Genomic DNA, 22,424 nt, shown 5'->3' on the forward strand with positions numbered 1-22,424 from the left:
TACAGTTGAATATTAAAATTATAACATCACATTGTCATACCTGTTGGTTGCGTCTATAGGCTGGAAGTGACGTGTTAGCAATTTCTTCATGCACCAGATGCAAGCCATACCCTGAACGCCTATGAAAAGTGGGATACAGGTGAATACCCAATTTATAACATCGCATTGTCGTACCTGTTGGTTGCATCTAGACTGGAAGTGACGTGTCGGCAATTTCTTCATGCACCAGATGCAAGCCAGACCCAGCTGCATTACCGCCTTCAGCGTGCTCCTGTGGTAATAGACCTCTCCCTATTTGCAAACAAATGACGTCAGATGGTACAACAGCGCCTCCAACTTGGTTGAGTGGAACTGCTATAGCAAAAAATCAATAAGTCACAAGAAAGTCACGTTTAAATGTGGCTTCTCATATTGTTCCATTGCTCCATTCTACCGGTAGCCCTATCTTTTCGGCAGCCCTTACTTAATATGGCTACCACCCTCCTCCATCTTCTGTAGCCTGAAGGGCACGAGTTTCTCTCGGTGTGCACGTGGTGTCTCTATACAGAGCAAGCGCGAACTAAGTCGTCATAACAAACGCCATTCCGCACAGAATTACGACATTGACTTTCAGACGATTGCACTCTTGGGATGAAACCTTTTCTTTCCGGGGTGGGCTGGGAACGCCAATGAAGACACGAAAGCGACGAAACACTTCAACTCATTTGTGTGTACCAATAATTCAAAGAAGTCACCCTGACCTTCGTGAAAGAATACGGCTTTGTGAAACAGCGGTGTTCTCCGCCCGCGGTGTTTCGGTTTCACTATGTCTACCATCGTCATGATTACGTCACGGTGACGTTTCTTTGGTAGGAGGTCTTTGGTTTGAGGTTTCTTTGGAGGTCTATTCAGAAGTTAGGTTACCAATACTGTTGTGTTGTTAATCGTGACTATATATCAGAGGAAGCGCCGTAGGACAGCTGCACAATGGATTCATGAAGCTTCCTATTCTTATATGTGTTCCTCTTTAGGAGCTGAATTTCTCAATAAACATGAACTTAAAGGGGCACTAAACCGATATAAGATCAATGATGTATCAATAGGAATATGTCCATTTAACTCTCAAACATATTTTCTTAAATCATGGAGGTCGACAACGACATAGTAACAGTCGCTGCGCCATAAAATCTCTAATCATCATCCTCATCATCGACATAGTAGCGCAGTAATTACAGAACGCGTTGCGCACTATTTCTTGAACTCGCTCCGCCCTTCAAGTTCTCACAACAATAGGAGCGACGTCATTTTGACGTTTCGTGCGGGCCTCCACTTATGTTGCTACATTTTTGAATAAGTGTTCTTTTTTTTTTCAGAGCCACTACACTACATTCACGTGTAATTTGCTTCCACAACGTATTATTTAATTGTACATCATTTCCGGCCGCCCTCACTAATAGAAATGATATTTCTTTATAAGCCGCACTTATTCTTTGAAGTGAAACCCCTCCGCAGACACGGAGCCGCAACAATGCGACAGCAAACAGGTTCAGCAGGTTCTCCCCCGCGACTGACCTGGTGGGAGTCCAAGATTGGTTGACGACGCAAAACGTCATTTGGGGATAAGTCTGTCCCGTTTGCTGTAGCCGAGTGACGTTTGCTGACGCATTAGACGAAGGGAAGAGTTGAGCTGGTTTCGCTCTTTGATCCGCTTTCTAAATAGTTAAAGCGCTTGAGATACACAAAGTCTTCCACATATTTAGGTAGAGTGAAACCCCTGCTTTCACTCTGTAGTTTTTCAGACAAAGTACGACCATCTGTTTAGTGCCCCTTTAATACCTCGACTTACCTTTTGCTTTCGTTTCCTTTTTTTTTTGGCCTTGATCCTCCGGGGCACGTTCAAAAGTTGCGTGTCGGACAGAGATTCCAGGTTGCCCTTGGAGTCCCACCTATGATAACATTCGTGGACGAAATCCTCGGAATGGAACTGAGCCCGGATGGCAATAAATCGCTGTCAGCCAAGAGCTTCGTACTGCTTGGTTTTTTCGCACTTATGCTAGGTAACACTTGAATTCTCCGATGAATTGTTCTAACAGCGTAGCCAAGGGGATGAAACTCGCGAGTTCACTTGCGGACTAAAGTGAGGCGTTGCGAGCTTTTCACGTCATGAAACGTCAGAATTTTCACGTCGAAGCGCGAGTTCTCAACCGTCACGAGCCCATTGGCTCCTGAGGCCGCTCCCCCGGTATGCGAGCGCTCATTGGTTGGTTTGAAATTATGAACTTTCCTTGGCGCGCTCAAGCCGGCGACACCGTGTCGGCGACAGTGCCGGTGCAGTTCGCAACAAAGTTTCGAAATGTGTTGGGTGCAGCAGGGACGCAAGCAAACCATCTATGCCGGTACCGCTTTGGATGGTTTTTAGTGTCCTAACATGTTGTCGATACCGACTCTGAAAAGCTCGGTGCCTCATGGATACTTCTGCAAGTCAATTCAGTGATAGATAAGTGGAAGGCAGGTCTGCTTCGCATTGCTTGGTGCGACTACGATTCAACAAGGACGAATACTGTGTTTTTCCACTACCCACTCGATGACAGGTAAGTCAGTTCCTATTCCATTCTGCCGCTTAGCATAGCATAGCGCCACACCTGTGGCATATACGCAGCAGTTTCACAGGTAGAATTTTTGGTTTTCACGTTTCTGATCTCTATCTTTCTTGTTCAGCTTCAGAATAGCATCTGCATGGATACAGTAGAATGGATAAGCCACTCAAAGTGGTTGGAGGATCATCTTTCGGCATAGCAGCTGCACAAGCTCCTTTGTGGCGGGTCAACCAGGCGCCTACACAAGCAGCAAAGGGATATGCACATGTTCTCTGTCATGCCGGATCTCTGAATGTGTGTGCCTGTGCGGCCAATATACTGTTGTTCTACTGTGAAATCTTCCAAGTGATACATCAGCTATCCGTGAATGCAAAGTTGCTTCGGCATATCATTCGAACTTCAGAAACAATGTTCATATCATGTTCGTGTTTTGCACAGCTACATCAGACTGCAGTTTGTGATTTGGAAATATCTACCTCGAAAAATAAAGCAGTTTGTATAACAGAAACACCCAACGCCTGCCGCATTTTGTTGTTTATTTCACTCGACGCGAACGAAAATCCAGAACCGCCAAAGCGGGGGAGAGGGTAGAGAACAGATGAGAGAGGGAAAGGGGAAAGCACCCCCAGCGTCACAGGTCACCCAGGGAGACAGAAAAATGCAAAGCGAAAAAGCTACTCAACCGTCGTCCAACGATTGGCCCAACGCTAGAGGTCACGTGAGTTTTTCCCGACAATAGACATATACTACACGTTCAGCCCACTGGCGTAGCGCCGTCGCATGCTCGACAACTTCGCTGTGGCATATCATATAATATCGCTTCAGCTCATAAAAGGCAAGGCCAGTCGTGCGGAAGAAATGTTCACATGCTTTGTTTCCGGCTTAGCAATGACAACAGCTGTTTGCTAGTGTACGATGCATAGAGAACGAAACCAAAGTGGTCAAGCGGCCATGGCAAGAGTCCACATAAAGCCTAAAAGAGTTCGCGCAAAGCAGATAAACCTACAGCAGTGATGTCGATGCGGTCGTGCGCAGGCTTTGCCGACGATCTGACCGGCGGGCGGACGGGGAAAGTTAAAAAAAGGATATATGGTTTTCTAAAACAAAAAAAGAAAAAGAAACTACAAACAGTTGGACCAAGATATTTCGCACACGTATTCAGTTTTCGCTAATGAACACACAGCGCGAGTATCGCTCAGTTCTGCGACACTTCAAAATCGGCGTATCTGACCTTATGCTTCAACACGTTTATTCAATTCACTGGTACAAATAATTTGCTCTGTGAGCAATCTGTTGTATTGAAACCACGTCAGCGCATCTTTCAGTGTGAGCGAAGTAATTAGGCAGTATCTGTTCAGGGCTTTTAATCCCGTGCCGTTCGTGCGCCATAAAAACTCCAGCAATCATCATCATCATTTTAATCTCATAACGTGTGCTGATCAATTGTCGTAAAGTATGTTAGCGCAAAATTTGTAATATTCTTGATAATGGTAATCGATTAGGGTCTCACAAATCACTTCGTAACCTGGGCAAATCCTACACGATCGTTTTCACGGTCGAATATTGTGTAGTAACGCCTGATGAAAACATCTCCAAGGATCCACTTCTGTCCTGCACTTTTGGAACCCTGGAAGCCGCTGACGCATATTTGGTCTCCGTCATAGAAGTCCTGCAAGCGGTAAAGTAATTCGTATATCATTTCTCCTTACACACATCTTGTTATGCGCACATCGTGTGGCATACCTCCAGGACGTAATCCTCAGCACTAAGCCTAAAAGCTTGTCCGGCCATTTTGAACTCCACTTCCGGCAACGAGTCCACTTCGTCACAGTCAAACACGATCTGGAGAAACGAATCGACCAATTTCGTGTAAGTGAGCTTATTTTACGCTAGGTTTTACAGCGACAGCTGATAGGCCACGTACCCACATACGGTAGAGATGTGCGCAACCGCCTGCCCCTTCCCGCGCGTATTCATGCCGCCCCAGCTATATACTGTCTCCGCCCGCAACTCTTCACGGCGAGAGCTTCTGAGACCGTGTTTGACAAGGTGGCGAACGACGGCCAAGTCGAGTTATAGACTTGTACCCGAGAAACGTCGTCATGACGTTCGTAGACAGACTGAAACCGAAACAAATCAGAAGGAGAGGGCTGGGTTCCACGAACGGGCACTTGTTCGCTGCCTCTTATTGAAAGAAAAGTTGCACCGAAGGTCGCGTCCCTTTCAGGGACCATTGTAATCCACCCAAGACCGTGGCTTCCGGGCGCGACCTTGTTCACCTCAAGCTTTGAGCGCTACTAGTTCAACTCCACCAAATTTGTGGCACTGTCGAACACTATGGCGTCATTTGTTTACAAACAGGGAGAGGCCTATTGACTGTAGTGAACGTTTCCGCTTTTACGTCTGAGCTTTTGCGAAATCAACATCGCAGACGCAAGAAACGCAGGCTTTGGGTCCACTCACTTTGGCGGTATAACGCATTCTTTTCCTGTGAACAATATTTAGCTTTCAACTTCCTGACACTATCTATGACAGTCAATGTCTTACACTTTACTTACTTACACTCCCAAATTTTATTCGAGTGTCGTCCCACAAAGTCACTTTAAAGCAACGCTCTATAATGTAGGCAGCAATGACATTTTATATCCTCCATAAATTTGCCGGTTGAAAAACATGAGCACCACTGCGACATACCTTCCAGTCAACGACGCCGTCAATGCTCTCCGTGCGGGAGACCGGAAGAAAATAAGAACGTCACGCAATTTCCGTTTTCTTCCTGATTGGCCGAGCATGTGCGGATGACGCTAAAAATCGTGCATGCGCCATCGCCCAAAAGCGGAAAGCGGAGGTGGCTTTTCCCGCCCAGCGGCAAGAGTTTACCGCGCCGCGTTCTCATTTCTGCGCAGATTCTCCGCACGTGGGTACGCGACCATACTGCCTCGTCTCCCAAGACCGCGGCGTCGGAGCCGTCCAGCAAAATGAGGGAGTGACAGAGTGTACGAGGAAGAATGTGGCACAAGAGTTAAAATAAATAAATAAATATAAATAAATAAGAAACGCCGATTCCAACCGTGGAAACTCAGCCGAAATCTCCGCTTCGAAAACAACGTCGCCACTGGCGCAAAAGCCGCGCATATAATTCGGAATCCCGGGGCTTTTTTACAATCCTGGGATTTCTGGATTTCCAAATGTGGATCCAGGGAAGGGATCGGAATTTTTTTTCGGGTATCCTCAGGATCCAGTACAGGACTGTATTCACTGCAGATACATCCCTATCACAAATTGCAATACAGCGCGCGTTTCCTGTCATGGAATAAAACGAAAAAAAGAAAAAGAAAGTTGGCACGGGCAAAAGTTTCGCCACATATATTATAGTGAGCACCCGCACCATGCTGGAATGAAGTGGACTCCTATATTGATAAGGAGTGTACCAGCGAAGGCATTATATGGATTGCGTCCCCCCTCTATTGTTCGTTATGGGAGGCAGGGTCAGTTGTGCGCGGTCGCAAGGTCGAGCGCTCAACGCTCTTGTTGTGGACTATGCCATCATCTACGGGTGGTCCACCAACCATGATAGAAATTCGTAGTAAAAAACGTAAGCCCAGGAGAGGCATGCGGTCAAGGGATTTTTTTTTCTGTCAATAACTTTTGCCACATATTGGTAACATTTTTATTTCATTTCAGTTGACGGAAAGTTAATTTCTTGGATTGAACTCGGAAATTTCCCAATGCAACCTAACGTTTTCTTTGCGGAAATGGGTTCCCCGTGGTCATCTTTCTCAGTATAGCACATAATCACACTCGTAATGCAATGGCAATTGCCGAAATAAATTCGCCGAAAATCCGTGGAAATGAGCTCTTGGCTCCGCCTCTTTTTTTACGGCTCGTAGTTTGACCGCAAAGCTGCGAAGAAAGGAGGTTACATTGACAGGCCACACGAAGGGGGAAAGGGTTACAAGCCTTACCCACGGAATAAACACGCGCGGTAAGTGCGGGAATCAGAGCTATCTTATCAAAAATGAGCTCACCCGACGGCTTGTAACCCTTTCGCCCCCCGTGTGACGTGTCAATGTAACCTCCTTTCTTCGCAGCTTTGCGCTCAAACTACGAGCCGTCAAAAAAGAGGCGGAGCCAAGGGCTCATTTCCACGGATTTTCGGCGAACTTATTTCGGCAATTGCCATTGCATTACGAGTGGGATTGTGTGCTACACTGAGTAAAATGACCACGGGGATCCCATTTCCGCAAAGACAACGTTAGGTTGCCTTGTGAAATTTCGGAGTTCAATTCAAGAAATTAACTTTCCGTCAACTGAAATGAAATAAAAATGTTACCAATATGTGGCGAAAGTTATTGGCAGAAAAATATCCCTTGACCTCATGTTTCTCCGGGGCCTACGTTTTTTTACTATGAATTTCTATCATGGGTGGTGGACCACCCTGTATACCGACAGCAACGTTACAGCGACATACGGTTGGCCCGCACCCCATGTACTCTCCTGATTTACTTGTGACTTGTTCTGTTTCCCAAATGGAAGCTTCCGGTTTTCGACACAGTAGTTTAGATCGACAACAAATCGTAGAGCGATAAGACATGCAGATGTAGTGACAAGGCAAAGAGAGCGTGTTGGATATGTACAGAATGTTGCACGAGAGAGTGACCCCTAATTATAAAAAAAAAGAAAAAAAAAGCAGACACTACGTGAGATAAAAGTGGGGAACCTTCTGCATGACACTTGTGAATGTTTTTGCCACCCGAATTGGCGGTCTGCGTGAGTGTACCTCACTAACTAGGCTAATTACCTGAATTGAACTCGCAATTTTGCCAACGAAAGGTAACTTTTTTGCGTTAATTAGAAAGTCCGTGGCCACCACGTGCTATTCCAATCGTAATTTACTGTTTCTTCAACTATTCCCCAATTATTTGACACCTGAAAACTTGCCATCTCTGCAAACGCGTCTTCGGCGCTGCTCGAAAACACTCCCACTGCGCATGGACACAGCACGACAAAAATAGAACAAAGAAAAAGGTGGGCGGGGAGCAGGCGCAATCACGCATTTTGCCTTCGCAAGCTCATCTGTTCGCAGCCATCAGTTACTATTAATTACCGACATCGGATGTTCTTGTAGGCGGGTTTTTCTGTGTTGTCCGTTCCTAACCTCCCCATACTTTAGGCGGGGAAACTTGGCCGAGCTGGCGCCCTGTCGAGCGACGGTTTTTCTGGCGGTGGTTACGTGTTTTTTCCGGTGTCAAAATTTTGTGGTAACACGTCCTCTTGAGGCAACTTCGAAGCTTTTATAATTAAAAAATTAACTAAGACATTGCCTTAGGAGTTTGCTAATGGCCCAAAATTTTTGTTCGCATTTAGCTGGGACACCCTGTATAATGCAGACAGAGCGTCAAGAACTCACAACGACTACGTGCATTTCAACGATGTTATCGAAAAGAATGCGTCTTACTAGTCCATTTATGCTGCCGATGGCTCCCAGCTTTGCATTGAGTTCTTTCACCTGCAACGGTGGTCCAACAATAAGCGAGGTCCCGGTGTCAGCAACGGCTTCGCAACCTGTTCTGCAGTACGAGCCGCTACTTCTGTCTCCCACAATAGATAGCCTTGAAAGAAATCCGCAGAGATGGAGTAACGAGTGTCGCAAACTTCCATGCCTACACGAAACAAAACACTTTACTCCCAGGAAGCACCCCAATGTGCTCCCTGGCTGGACGAATATAGGCCATCTCGGACTGCCAATGTTGGCTGAATTTTACAATTTCAACCCTGCCCAAGCAAGGCCTAATATTGGCAGCCGATGTTCAGGTTCAGTATTGTCAATGTGCACCCCATGCTGCCCGGGCAGCAGCTCAATGTCGGCCTGACATTGGTCCCATATTGGCTAAACGGGACGTCAATATAGGCCCAATCAACGCACTGGTCGCGTCATGGTTGTCTCGAATCGCTTGTCAGCTGTTCCGCGGCCCACATTACTTTCGTCGCGCGTGAAAGTGTTGTGCCAATATTGCATTTCAAAGTGGACCATATCCCACGCCGCACACCAATATTGACCCAACGTTGGCCGCCAGGTTTGCCAATATCGGCACCGTATGGGATGCCAATATTGTTCCCACATGAAAAGTGCTACTAGGCTCCCCATTTGACCAATATGTGCTGCCTATATTGGCAACCCCATTTTGCCCGAGTTGTGACGATTCTTCCGTGAAAATGCCGACGATGAGCCGGCATCGTTAACATTAACAACCATACGCTCTGAGTCGTTTCGTTTTGTTCTGCAGCTGCGACCATTTGGCATCGCAAAACAAGATCACGGCTGTTTGCATCAGCTATACCAGCTGAGTTACAGTGCATGTTACAGTGGGATTGCCAGACGTTGACTGTTTGGAGCAATGCGCATCACCTGCGGGAAGTTGTTGGATGTAACGACGTATTGTGCAGGGCATTTCACACGCTTCAACGTCCAACTTTGCCGTGCAGCTTGGCATTTGCTACAACTACTTAATACGGGCTTGTCCCATTTTCCGTTTTTTCAGCGAATATGGGCTGTACTGGGCAATATATGGGCAAATGGGTAGACGAGTGGCAGACCGCTCGTCTACCCAAGGTTACCCTCCTTAACCCCCTTACCCCATGGGCAAGATGGGGTCCATGTTGCCGACATTCTCCCTCTGTTGGCTGGAGCCTGGCCATATAGGTTCATATTACCAAGTTTGAGCCAAGGTGGGGAAAGTCATGCACAGTGGGTTCCATATTGAACCCGTATCGTCAATGATTAGCCAATACATACATATATAAACCGTTACCGTTATAACGCTGATGCCAATTCATCACCCTTACTCTCTGGGCGCAGCTGTTATTAAACAAGAATAATCCGTCAGGGAATTGGGTCTGCTTCTTAGCAGTTCTTTATGTAACACATGCAACAAATATTACCAGCGCGGCCCTGGCGCCCTAGACCGGGTTCCGGTTCCTCGGAAAGACCGCGTTCCGAGTGCAGAGGACAGTAGGCCTACAACGGCAATGTGTTAGCCAACTCCACGACGATCTGTGCTATCAAGCTGTACTGACATCTTTCCAAACTGCTCCGCACACCTTTCAAAGTAAATGAAAGAAAAGAAACTGCACGCGGAACGAAATCTTGTCGATGTGCCTTCAAAAAGACGATCGGCAAGTGCACACGTGTGTTCCATGAGGTAGATGTAGCTGATCTCCATCATTTCTCAGATCATTTCGCAATGTTCCCGATGCCATAATGAGCCCAAGTGAACTAGCAAAACATGTACTTCATACGTAAAATATACTTACTAATTTAGCTTTTGAAAAATGACTCGTTACTTGTGGATGCTTGCGTTATGGAAAAATGCACTGTATAGGTAGCATCGAAGATGTGGACAGTTCACTCTTAAAAATTAACTTCACCGCATAGAACTCTCCTAGCCAACCATCATCTCGAATGATGAAAGATGAAAGTCACTGAAAAGGTTAGCCAGCTGTAGGGATCGAACCCACATCTTCAGGATTAGCGGTCCAGGGCTCTACCAATTGAGCTAAGCTAACACGCCTCTCCAGCGACTTTCAGGGTGCGTCATCTGAAGGAACGACAAACCAGCCACTCACTCTCACTCACCCTCCTTTCACTCTTACATTTTTGCTCACTCATACACACATTCATACGACGGAAATCGACGCAAGCGGCACCTGTTGAACAAGAGAGAAACTGATGTTCTGAGGCTGGAACAACATAGGCAATTTGAGGCTTTGTTTGTATCTATCCCTTCTATGTTGTTCCAGCCTCAGAATCAGTTTCTCTCTTGTTCTCTCATCTCGAATGATATCCGCTATCTGCCGTGATTTGTTGAAAACGGGAGTCGTGCGCCTTGTTGTGTGTTGTTGTTCATAATTGTCACAATAAGACGTACCCTCCCATTTTCAACAAATCATCGGAGATGACGATATTATTCGATATGGTGGTTGGCCAAGAGTCGGCTATGATGTGGTGAAGTTCGTGTCTAAGAGTGTTGTGTGCATCAAGCCTAGCGAAAACAGTATTGCTTAGAACAACTGTACAGGGTACGGAGGGAAGTGCCTCAGGACGAGAGCCGCCGATATTTCGAACAGAGACTGTTCTTCCGGGCACCGTCCTCATCATTGGCATGGCATTTAAAGGTTAGGTATGACGTGTTAAAGGTTCATGTGAATTGATGGTCAATAGTTATCTCTCTCCCCTTACAGAATAGAACAGAAACAGAAAGGGAAAAAAATGGAAACGTAGGTTGCACTGGTGCGACCAGCTGTTCCAGGACGCTTGACGTGTGGAAGCACTGAATGATTTAAAAGATTATATCAGCACGTATGTCCTTGAGGTAGGTCGTCAGTGCACACAGCGCAGGTTGCTGGTGCTGCCTTGGCCAGCTCCCCAGTACCTTCACAACACTAAATGGTCAGTTGTCAAGTTTCGCGAGGGCGTTCTTCAGTGTTCGCCGACTAGAGTCGAAGCGTCGGCAGGTCACCAGCACGTGCTCCGTGTTCTCCACAGTTCCGTAAGTTGAACAGAACTCCCCTTACATGCTTTGCCTCTTTGGATGCTTTGTGGCTTTGCATTGTTTCACGGGATTACTAAGAACTTCCGTGATCCAGCTTGTTTCTTCGACTTATTCTTCTCAATAGTAGTTCCTATTCTTGAATTAATCTCAGTTGCACGGAACAGTCTAAATAACGCGAAATGTGCCGAAATAGAATGAGTTCAGAGACGGTTCACGCAGGTTATCACACTTGGAAGCTCTACGTACTACAACTATGAACACGTTGTGAACGAACTTCCCCAAGCAGCACAATGTACTGAAAGTCGGGTGCAATAGGGGTGGACGGGTAGGTGGAAGGCCTTGAACAGACTTGTGAAACTAAAGAACATTGATAAGACACATACCGTCCACCCCTATTGCACTCGACTTTCAGTACATCGTGCTGCTTGGGTCAGGGCTTGGCCTTGTCTCACCGTAGAAATATTCGTGACTGTTATTTCTTGTATAAGGTCATAACATGACCCCGACAGAAACGTGTCGAGTTGACTTATCGCACCTCCTCACATCAATCCTCGCTAGAAGATTGGCCGATACGACTTGATGGAAAAGGATTTGCTGCGATAAACCAAGTCGATCCGTTTCTGTCGCGTTCATGTAAACGTGGCTATACTCTGTCGTCTTGTTTTTATTTTTTATCCTCACCCTTTCTTCAAGCTTAATCCTATCAACCCCTGCTTTTTAATGTGAAACAATGTGTCGCAGCACCACGCCATTGAAAATTTTCCTGAGTTTCTCACATACGTTAACGCAGTTGCATTTTCCCAATCCTCCTGATGTTCATACTTGTTATTACCCACTATGTACTGTTATGTATATTTTTATCTCTTAATCTATTATCTATTAACGTAGTTCTGTTATGTTACTATATGAGTATCACCAATGAGAAGGCTCTACGGCTTGTTTAGGCTATCACGGCAAGAATAAAATTAATATTATTATTCTTATTAATATTATTATTATCATTATTATCGTTATTTTTGATGCCAAGCTGCTATTCCATGAACATGTCGCAGCGGTTCGTTCTTCCGCCCTTCGCACGCTGGGTCTCCTGTCATATACATGCAAAGAATTTCAGACTCCTGCTGTCTTCGTTAAACTTTACAAGTCCTATGTTCTTCCCAGGCTTGAATATGCCTCTGTTGCTTGGAACGCACTTTCAGGTACTGATACAAAGCGTCTTGAGGCTGTACAAAAACGAGCGCTCCATATCATACACAATGTTTTTTTACGAAAAAAGTTATTGTATGACTATGACACACTATTGCAATATTTTCACCTTCACCCACTGGCCACACGTCGCTCTATCGCCGACGCCCTATTTCTGTACAAATGTGTCCATGCCCGTGTTGATTCGCCACTCCTGCTTAGCCTCCTAAACTTTTGTATTCCTCGCGCGGCTTTTCGTAATCCACCAGTCTTCTACGTTAAACGCTTCTGCCCCAGCGATCCAATTACCCGATGCCAAATTCTTCTGAACTCGCTTCCCCCCACATGTGATATTTTCCACGCCTCCAGCGCATCCCTTAAACCCGACGTTATTTCTTTCCTTCATCAGTGAATTTTCAATCGTGATATTCTTTCCTTTGTTTTGTACAGTATATCGTCTCATTCCATCCTATAACTTATGTGCTGTGCGTAATCTATGTATTGTAGTTTTGTTGCTGATATTTCATTGCGTGTACTGCGTGTTATACTTGTCTGTAAATATGTAAGTACGTATGCGTGTTATGTTTGTAATGTACCTCTGTTTGTATCCCACTGTATACGTATTATATATATGTCTGTACATAATTATTTGTGTGTTTATGTCTTTATTGTATCCACTGTGAGTTATGTGTATTGTGTGCGCCAACACCATGGCCTTAGCGGCCGTTCTTGGGCACTAATAAAAATTATTATTATTATTATTATTATCTTCATCATTATTTGCGTCTCTGCTCGGTGTGAGACACATCCTTAGGAAGCAGAAACACACTGTGCACTTGTGTTGTAATTACGTGTGCGGCTTTTTCATCCCAAGCAGCACAGCATGTTGGCCCAGTATTGGCACAAGATTGGGCCTGTATTGCCAATAGTATTGGTCCAATATTGGGCCAACATGTTGTGCTGCTTGGGATAGCACGTTTTTATTCTGCTGAATATCCCCTCTGTCAGAAACTAGGACTTGAAGTCTTAACATCACAGTTAGAAAGGTTATGAGAGACCTTTGAAAAAAGCACATGGTGTTCGGCTTCTGTGTAGGAATCTGGCTAACAACCAAGATTCGTGGCAAAGCGAGTATTTTCGCCCGCAATAAGAAAAAAAAAATCGCAGTTTTCGGCTTACGGAAAACAAAATGTAAAGTAGGAAGAAGTAAAAAGAGAAAAGGGCAAGGTTTGTGATTTGCTGTTTGGAAATGGAAACATGTAAAATATAAGAAAAAAGAAAAGCGTGTTTTTCCATGGTGTACCTACCTGTCGACGTGGAACTGCCAGAATGCTTTCATCGTGACGGGGATATATGTGATGTTGCCCTTGTAGTATTCCTTGTTGATCCCACCGAAGAGAATTTCGCCTCCAAGATCCACTGATGCGTCTCTATAAAATGCACGGTCTACCTAGAATGCACGTCGAGAGCAATGAAAGCGCGTGTATAATGCAGCTACCCACCTATTCATGTAGACGGAGAAAATCGCTTCTTCCACGAGTTCTTGTTCAACCATGTTGTCGAATACTGGTGTCACTTCCCAGGAGGCGAGGGCAGGGTAACCCAGGCCCAAAATGCCGTCGAATATAGCCTCTTTCATAGCTTCGCCTTGTATGCTTGTCACTTCGCCGAATGTCTGGCTGGTCACCTGCGCTCAATGTGTAAAGAAGCAGCGTACGAAAGCATCGCTGTTTCCTTCCCTGACTACAGGAAGAGTTCTTCTCATAATGGCTAACAATGCATAGACACTCGGTTCAGTACCGGTTCGGCCAAAAATAACGGTTAATAACGGTTTTCGATTCAGGTTCGGATTCGGTTCAACACTTTGGTTCGGAGGTCAATGTTCCTGGAGGACAAATTTATTCAAACGACGTCAAGAAGCGAACTTCCCACTAAGGTCATTGAAAAGGAACAGGGGGCACGAAGTTCGTAAATAATGCCATTCGAGATCCGAATGGCATTCCACGATATCATTTTTTCTGCCCGTGTGGCACGAGTATAAGCACATGAACTAATCTGTCAGCAAGCGCCACAACGTAGTGAAATGCTGCAGGTGATTCACTTGAGTGTCACTCTTCAAAAGACACACGTACACACATCTGAGTAATATGCTATAAATGATAGATGACTTTTGCGTGACAGCAGCAGCAGCTCAAAGAAACAGTAAATTGGCTCACATCAGCTGCCTCAACTCGGATATCGTCGTTGCCCAGGAAACCTTGAACGGCACCCGAGCCGTACTCCACGAAGAAATCCCTGCCATCAGCACGGTAGGTGGATGACTTGCTGCTGTTGAACTTTCGATGAACAGCTACAATAATGAGATACGTTGATACCCTCCTGTGTGTTTTGTAACATGCAAACATAACACACTTCAATATGCGCAAAACTATGTAAGTCACAGAACCATTTACCGCCCGTCAACATCCAGCGAACGTCGGGTTGTGGATGGCAGGGTACGTTTCACGAACGTACACATTTGCTCCCGGATACGTTTTACTACGCTCGTACTACCCTGCTAATCAAGAGAAAATTATGCGAAATGGACGTCGTAGGACCGCCGATGCGGACCCTCGAGGTACCTGTGGAGGACCTATTTTGGCCCCATAGGTACTGCGCACCTATGGAAGTATCTGAATTTTAATCATGAAATGAATACACGGACGCCAGTGTGCACCCAAAGCACTTTATTTTCCTGTGGAAACTCTGAACACTGCCTTTAATAATGGAGCCCGTTGGCCCATACGCGAGGTTTCACCATTTGAAAGTTAGGCATTCGCACATGCCTGATGGCACGTACGCATTACAAATAATGAAAGAATGTGACAAGGTGCAGATCATTTCCATTCATACAGGTCGTGATCACAACATCGCCACGTTATGTAAACAATAAAGAGTCATCCATGTTACTCGTTGGTATCCTGCATGGAATCGACGCAACTGTAGCCTCACGTCGCTTCTCGCCATATCGACGGCTCCCGGTTGCTTTATATGTTCTTTGATGCGTCTTCCAGCCTCTGGAACTCATTGGCCAAGCCTAAGTTCTGTTGCCGTGGCACATTGATAAAAATGACAAACATAATACAGGCATCATCGTCCTCTGCCTATTGCAGATACATATATCAGTGTTTAACAATACTTCCCATTTATCTAGCATTCTTACCTGTAATGCGTTGAACAGTAAATAATTCGAAGCTTGCTCAAAGCGAGTACATCCCACACTTTCCGGGAGACGTTGAGACGCACACTACGAGAAATGGCCGATGCTGAGGAGAATAGCAACAGTCGTTTATGCCTGAAAGAACATGTAAGATCAAGAACACAGTGCGTGGACCACAAAATAAAAGTGGCACACACACGATGATATGCCTATATTACAAGTACAGCTAGGACCGATTTAATTTTTCATTAACTCAGTGGACTAAAGCGACTTCAAGAAAAAGAGAGTCTAAAACGAGAGCGCTAGTAAACAAATGCATCACGGCCGTTTACCTGCATTTCGGTCATAGATAGTGGCCGCCGGTGCTGTATCCGGTTGCTTTTGCGCCAATAAAATTCAATCATCATCATCAGCATCATGTACTGATGCCGTTCGCATTGAAAATTACCGCATTACTCCAAGCCATCGCAGACGCCGCCATATTTCTCCAGCCTCTCCAGCAGGTGGGAGTGAGTCGCCATCTTCCCGTGCAGTTCTCCCTATTCAGCGCGTCAAACGGCGGCGGCAGCCATCAGACGTCCCAGAGTTATTAGCACAGAAATTTCTCTCCCCATACTTGGCGCAAAGTATAAAGTGTCTGGGCACACTGTGCCTAAAGTTGGATGATTGTTTGGATCCAAGTGGATTACAGATTCAATCCAAGCCATCCAACTGGCAACTTGTCCAAGCCAAGCCTAAGTGCTCCTAATGTCAACATAATGCGAAATCGTCGGTTTGTGAATTGAGGAAACGTATTTTTTGAAGTTCTTGATCTACAATATGATGCACAGTTTTGTGAAATTGGTGATTTGTGGCTTCCGGGCTTCAAGCCTTCTTTACGTCGTCGCGTTTGTTGGAGTAGTGTTGTCGGTGCTGTGGCCTTTACATTTTCGTGCCTTTTACCACTTCTATCATGAACAATGACCTGCGTTCGTTTTTGTGAATTCGTTTCAAGTTTAGCGAAGTGAAGTACGCAGCATATGGATCATCGTGCTAGCTGCATCATGCAATTGAACTATTAACAGATGCATCAAGTTGTTTGCATCGAATGAATTGCGCATGTTGACGGTACTTAGCACAGAGCTCTGTAGGTCGATGTGCGATATCACAATCTGCCGTGATTCAGGTAGAATAGCTATTCGACTGCACGAAGTAGAGGGAAACGTGTAGGTGAATGAGAGCGCAACACACAACTTTGGTGCAACAAAGAAAATATGTTTATTAATGCCCGTCACGATTTCATTAGAGCACAGTACAGTAAAATTAAGCTGTTTCACGGGGTAGTCGACAGACATGTAGCTGCTGCTGCCAAGGAGCATGTCAAAACGTAGTTGTGATGGGATGCTGTTCTACAGCGCTACGTCTGAGCAAACTGTACTTGCATCTGTTTTTTTTTTTTTTTAAGTATGCTCCCTAGAAAAGGGAAGTAAAATGTGGAGGTACAGTCTTTCATTTTTCCATCTGTAAATCAGGATGACATCAGGTGCTGCTGATGCATTTTGGTGTTATAAGCTTCGTAATTTTTCTCTTTTCTCTGTGCAACTGGACCTCAGGCAAAGGAAGTCAAATATGTAGTTGTCACTATTAATGGTCACAAATGGTGAATGTTGTGATATCAAACGTGCCTTGCATAGTTTATTTTTGCGCTAAAATAATTTTGCATCATACATACGTATTCATATTGCCACTAATTAGTAGATATGATACATGAGTGGAGTTCAGACAGAGATCATGTTCAACCAAAATTGGGGATCAACTGATTCGGGGTAATAATCAGTAGGAGATGAGTTTAACTTGAATAAGTCAGACCGTAAATATAATGTTGTAGGTACACAGGCTGTTCGACACATGTACACCTCTATATTAAAAGAATGGATGGTGATCACGAGTGGCATACTTTATTGTATCGAATACAATTAACACACAATTTATGAATGGTCAATATTCCTGCAAAATATTATAATTAATTGAGATTCATAAAGCGAGGCCTGTAATTTTGCAATAAATAAGGAAATGGGTTTTGTTTGAGAGGGTACTGTTAATAAAATAAAGGAATTTGTAAATTTCATCAATCAAGAGATGTTTCTATTTTGTTTCAGAAAATACAATTGCATTGACTTTCTCTGTAACAAGCTGTGACTGTATTACACAGGCGCATTCACCACGCCACACCAAGCTGCACTGTCAGTGTCGGTACTCCCCATATAAAAGAGATGATCGAGTGAGCAGCCACGATGTAGAACATGTTGTAGCACATAGCTGTTTGATGTAGACAGTTGTAGTGCCCGCGCACTTTGCTGGAGATTCTTCCTTGGTTTTGGTATAATTGCACAAAAATTTAAGCCATAGTTTCGTGGTTAGTACATCAATTTTAGTCATGTAACATGTGCTAGAAGAATATGCCTCACACAAACTATCTGGCCACCCTTTTTTGGCTTTTCTGGCTTTTAAAAATTACGTTTACGCAGCGATCATGGACTTTTAATTAGTGTTTTACTTTTTAAAGGATTTGAAAAACCCTTGCTCAAGCAAAAAGTACGCCGCAAGCAGACTTTCAACTGAATGGCCCAGGTGAAGCCCTTCCTGTGTCATGGCTTCATGGCAAATGCTTGAAGGGGTTTGCATCTGAGACACACTTTGCTGTGGGTATACTCTTGCATGATCTGCACACAAGCACAAGCAGGATTAAATTGAGAAAATTCACAGAGAAGTACAGAGGCATATTGACACTAAAAGGAATGAAACAGTGTAAGCTCCATCACCTGAACATGTATACTTTGTTGACCTGGTGGCGGAACGCCAGGGCATGCACCAGGCTTCAGTACAGCTCGACTGTGTCCACCATAAAAGGAGCATTGCTGAAAATGAGTGGAGAATTAGGTTGTGCTTGCAGTCATTGTAGGATTTCACATTCATTCCTCAAGTCGCTGGACCCATTTCGTATATCGTTCCGTATGTTGTTGTGGGAGCCTGTGAGGGCGACAAATTTTCATTAACAATATTACAGGAACAACAGAAGTAGTGCCCTCTTTATCTTTATGTAGCACATCCATAATACACCTTCAAACGTGTCGGAAAAAGCTATAGGATCTCCAGCTGCAGGTGCGTGCATCCCCATCGCAACAGAGCCTTCCCGAGTGGAGCTGTTCATGGGATGGTGCAGCATCTGCTTGGCATATTCCCAGAGTGAAAATATCTGATTGCTTGTATTATCTTGAGGAAAATACAAGGTGCTCCTATATGTGTGTGTACTTGTACCTGAAATGCAATTATTTTCTTAGTAACTTGCACTGCTTCTTTCGGTACCCTTTCTCGGATGGTTGAACGAAAACATGGCAGATGGGATCAAACAAATATAAGTAACTGGGATAAGGTGGGTGCTAAGCGGCATGCTACCTTGCGGCATGTGCCCTCTAGTCAATGCTGCATGTGTTAGTAAAATATTTCTGATGTTGAAATTTATAAGTTTGGGTGAATGTTACAAAAATAAAGCTATGTTTGTATATATTGGCACTCTGATGTACAAAGCTGCACGGCGAGGGAAAGACAAACTTAATTCACTCAAAAACATAGTGGAAGAATTTCACACAAATAAAGTAGTTACTCAAAAGTACTTACTTTAGGAAAGATACTCCTGATCCCTTGTAGTTCTCTTTGATGCATTTATTGGGCAACAACAATAACAACTTTATTTTAAGATGATGAATGGGGAGTTCCATCGCCAGAGGCCAATGGGGAGTTTCATGTTTATGTTGCTGACTTCCGGAACTGAACGTCGAAGCTCTCGGATTTCGGCTCCATTTAAAGGCATCGGTAACCACAATATCTTTGAAATCGCCAATAAACTCACTAATTAAAGTTACGTTCAGGCGTTTTATGGCTTGACAGGTTTGACAGCCACGCAATAGAAACCGAAATCTAATTAGGCTCGAGTTAAGTTAGAACGCTAGCTGGAGGCCAGTCTAAAAGAACACATCGGAACAATAAAACACACAAGATATGACCCCACTCTAGATTTAATCGCTTTTTATCACGTTTCACACGTCTTTGTTTGGTACACACAGTGACAAAACGACAAACATGAACCAAAACCATTGTTCAGATTTCCTCCGCCAAAACTAGCGGGCTCCGCCAGTTCTGGCCTGGCAGCATGGGGACGCCTAACGGCGGCTTCCTTAGTTTGACGGCAGTTTTGGTTGAGCTCCGGTGACCTGCTCTCCAGCGACGTTTGAATTTATCCGCACAACGGGCCATGGCATCGTCCGCCGGAAGCTCTCATAGACTGTATGGTCCAGGGAAAATGGGCGCCCAAACCATGTGATCTCCAGGAGCCACTCGCAGCGGTCAAGATCAGCAGCGGGAGGAAAAAAACTAGGCTCACGTGCGCATGCGCAGACCGACCTCCTTTCCCAACATCCTTCCCTTCCTCTCCTCGGGTTTTTCGTCTGTCTCTTGTCCCCCCAGCCCCGTCCTGTTTTCTTCCGTGCTTGTCTCAAAGCAGAGAAACAAAATGCGGTGCCGCTTGATAAAGCAAATTGAGTTGTCCTTCAAACTGTTTCGAAAAAGTTACAGTACATATCTTTTGATGTCTTGGAACAGGCTTCACTGGAGCTTTAGGTGCTTCGACACCGAAGAGCAGTTCAAAAGCAATCGCAGTTCGCACACCCAATATGTAGAGGTGTACGGTTTTCGAAAACAGCTGGGCCGGTGTGTCGGTGTTACCGATGGCTGCGGGCTAACTAAAAATAATATAAAAACAATTTATTGATGCGTAACTCTGAACGAATATAACTGTTATGAGTAGGCAATCGATGTTGATTTCGTATTGGAACACCAAAGCACACGTGTCGCAAACGTTCGTAGATCACAATGAATGAACCGCTGCGACGTGCATGAGGGGCAATTAGCATAACCACACATAATTGGATTAGCGGCATGTCCGAAGCGCGCAAATTACGGCAACGCACTGTACTATGAAACGCCTCTAACGTACAGAGTAACTCGTAAATGTTGTACGTAATACACTTCGCACGACAAACCTGCGTTACTTCCTTCGGTAATAAAAAGTAACCAAACTTGTCTTACCGTTCACCTGCGGGACATCGGAAGGAGTACAGACTTTATCACGAACGATTTCTGCGTCTTTTGGAGGTGCAGGAATTCCCTGTCATGTTCGTCTTTTCTCTGTTAGGATGATCAGCTGGATGTGCCATTCCGTTTTCACATTGGCTGTTCGCCACAGTCTAAATATGAAGCACTCAAAACCCTCTAAACTACCCGCTAGCGTCTGCGAGCACAACGGTTGTAGTCTGAGAGAACACGTGTGGCTGGGCATGTATCCTCCGTGTTTTTTTTTTTTTTCCTTTCTCCTCCGTTCGACCACGGTCCCTTGATAGCTTCCAAGCTAAGGGACCGTGGTTCAACCGACCGTCCGGATCCTCGCTCGTCAATCAAATGACTCTCGCCCAATCAGCGCGAGGGAACACTGGCGCCAGTTCTACGAGACCAATGAGCATGCAAATATTTACACATACATGACGCAGCCAGTTAAGGATATTTAGAGCAGCTGCGCCAGTAGCGACGATGTTTTCGGAGCGGTGCGTTTCGTTTTAGAGCCAGCGTCTGATGGCATCACGTGACTCTCTCTTCTGTGCCTGAAAAAAAGAAAGAAAAAAGAAACGAAACTCCTTTTGGGCGCAGATTTCTCCTTTGGTGGCGACCATAGAAATCATAAGGAGAGGCCAGAAGCAAAGGTGGCGCTGGCTCTGCGTCAAGACGAGGGATGCGCCATATTGTGCGGCCAGTGTTACAATGTGCCAGTGCTGTCTGCGCTTTGTCCTTGGCAGCTTGGTTTCAATGGTGCATATTGTTACTGTAATCAATTTACGAGGAAACAAATGTGCAGTAAGCATAAAATAAACATGAAGTAAGTAATACTGCGCCCTTCCCGTACTGTAATCACCTGTTCGAGAAAGAAAAGGCGACCTTGAGTGCAAGGGGAAGCTAGGACAGTTTCGGTTCCGGAGTTGCCGACAGCCGGCCGCGGTTGTCAGCTAAAGCTAATTACGCGGAGTGCGACTTTGACGCTCGCTGCATTACAAGAAATAATGCGGCTGAAACAACTGACCAGAAATCGTTGACTAGAACGTTAGAACATGTGGAATTAGGGGATACTCGGACGGAGTAATGAAACCATTGAAAGACTGGTTTGAACCTGGTGATGGTAATACTGGCGGTCCCTCCTTTGTGGGACTGCCGCCACAGCCGAAAAATATTCGTCTCTACCGGAAGAGCCTCGTAAGCACACAACCAAACATATCGCCTCAGGTGCATTCTATCGTCGCTAAAGACATGGGGCCCTGACACCATAGAAATCATAAGGATAATTTCTCCTCGTGATTTCTATGCCTGACGCTCTTACGTTCAACTTTCGGGTGCGACGACTTGTTTTCTTTTCTTTTTACACAATGATACACAATTAATACACATTGAAAAAACAACATATGAAAAGGGGAGTGTCACTGGAATAGCGAACACGGCAAAAAGATTACATAATGCGAATTGGAATGGTTTACGGGCTCGGCGGGGTGGTACCTCACAGCACAAGCTCGCCGAGAATTCTTTGGGGCTCCGACTTTCTTTCTTTTTAATGTAATGGCCTGCTTCCTGGAGATGTGGATTACAGTTTTGGAGCCAGTGCAAGGAAGCTTCCCAGGCCGCAGGATCGTGGTGAGTATTTGTCTTCAATGTACACCGGCAATACCCACTATTCCCACTGTTGTTGTCATGTCAGTATTTCTTCATTTGTAATAAGGTGTTTGGTGTTGGCTGGTGGACTTGCGAATCTTGCTGCACTGTATCTGGAGTTTTGTT

The 22,424-nt window shown here is 45.1% G+C and overlaps 1 protein-coding gene across 1 annotated transcript in view; it reads right to left on the reverse strand.

Moving 5' to 3' along the window:
* Positions 1 to 3,801: 3,801 nt before the first annotated feature.
* LOC135378422 (cathepsin D-like) overlaps positions 3,802 to 22,424 on the reverse strand; it is a 32,562-nt gene continuing 13,939 nt past the window's right edge. Inside the window, exons 4-9 of the mRNA XM_064611450.1 lie at positions 14,530 to 14,663; positions 13,816 to 14,000; positions 13,621 to 13,743; positions 8,035 to 8,188; positions 4,320 to 4,418; positions 3,802 to 4,245 (exon numbers count right to left, since the gene is read on the reverse strand). Coding sequence (XP_064467520.1) covers positions 4,090 to 4,245; positions 4,320 to 4,418; positions 8,035 to 8,188; positions 13,621 to 13,743; positions 13,816 to 14,000; positions 14,530 to 14,663 — 851 coding nt within the window. The 3' untranslated portion in view covers positions 3,802 to 4,089. The remainder of the gene's footprint in view (positions 4,246 to 4,319; positions 4,419 to 8,034; positions 8,189 to 13,620; positions 13,744 to 13,815; positions 14,001 to 14,529; positions 14,664 to 22,424) is intronic.

This window comes from Ornithodoros turicata, chromosome 1 (assembly GCF_037126465.1).
Source record: "Ornithodoros turicata isolate Travis chromosome 1, ASM3712646v1, whole genome shotgun sequence".
In the NCBI taxonomy this organism is placed as follows: Eukaryota; Metazoa; Arthropoda; class Arachnida; order Ixodida; family Argasidae; genus Ornithodoros; species Ornithodoros turicata.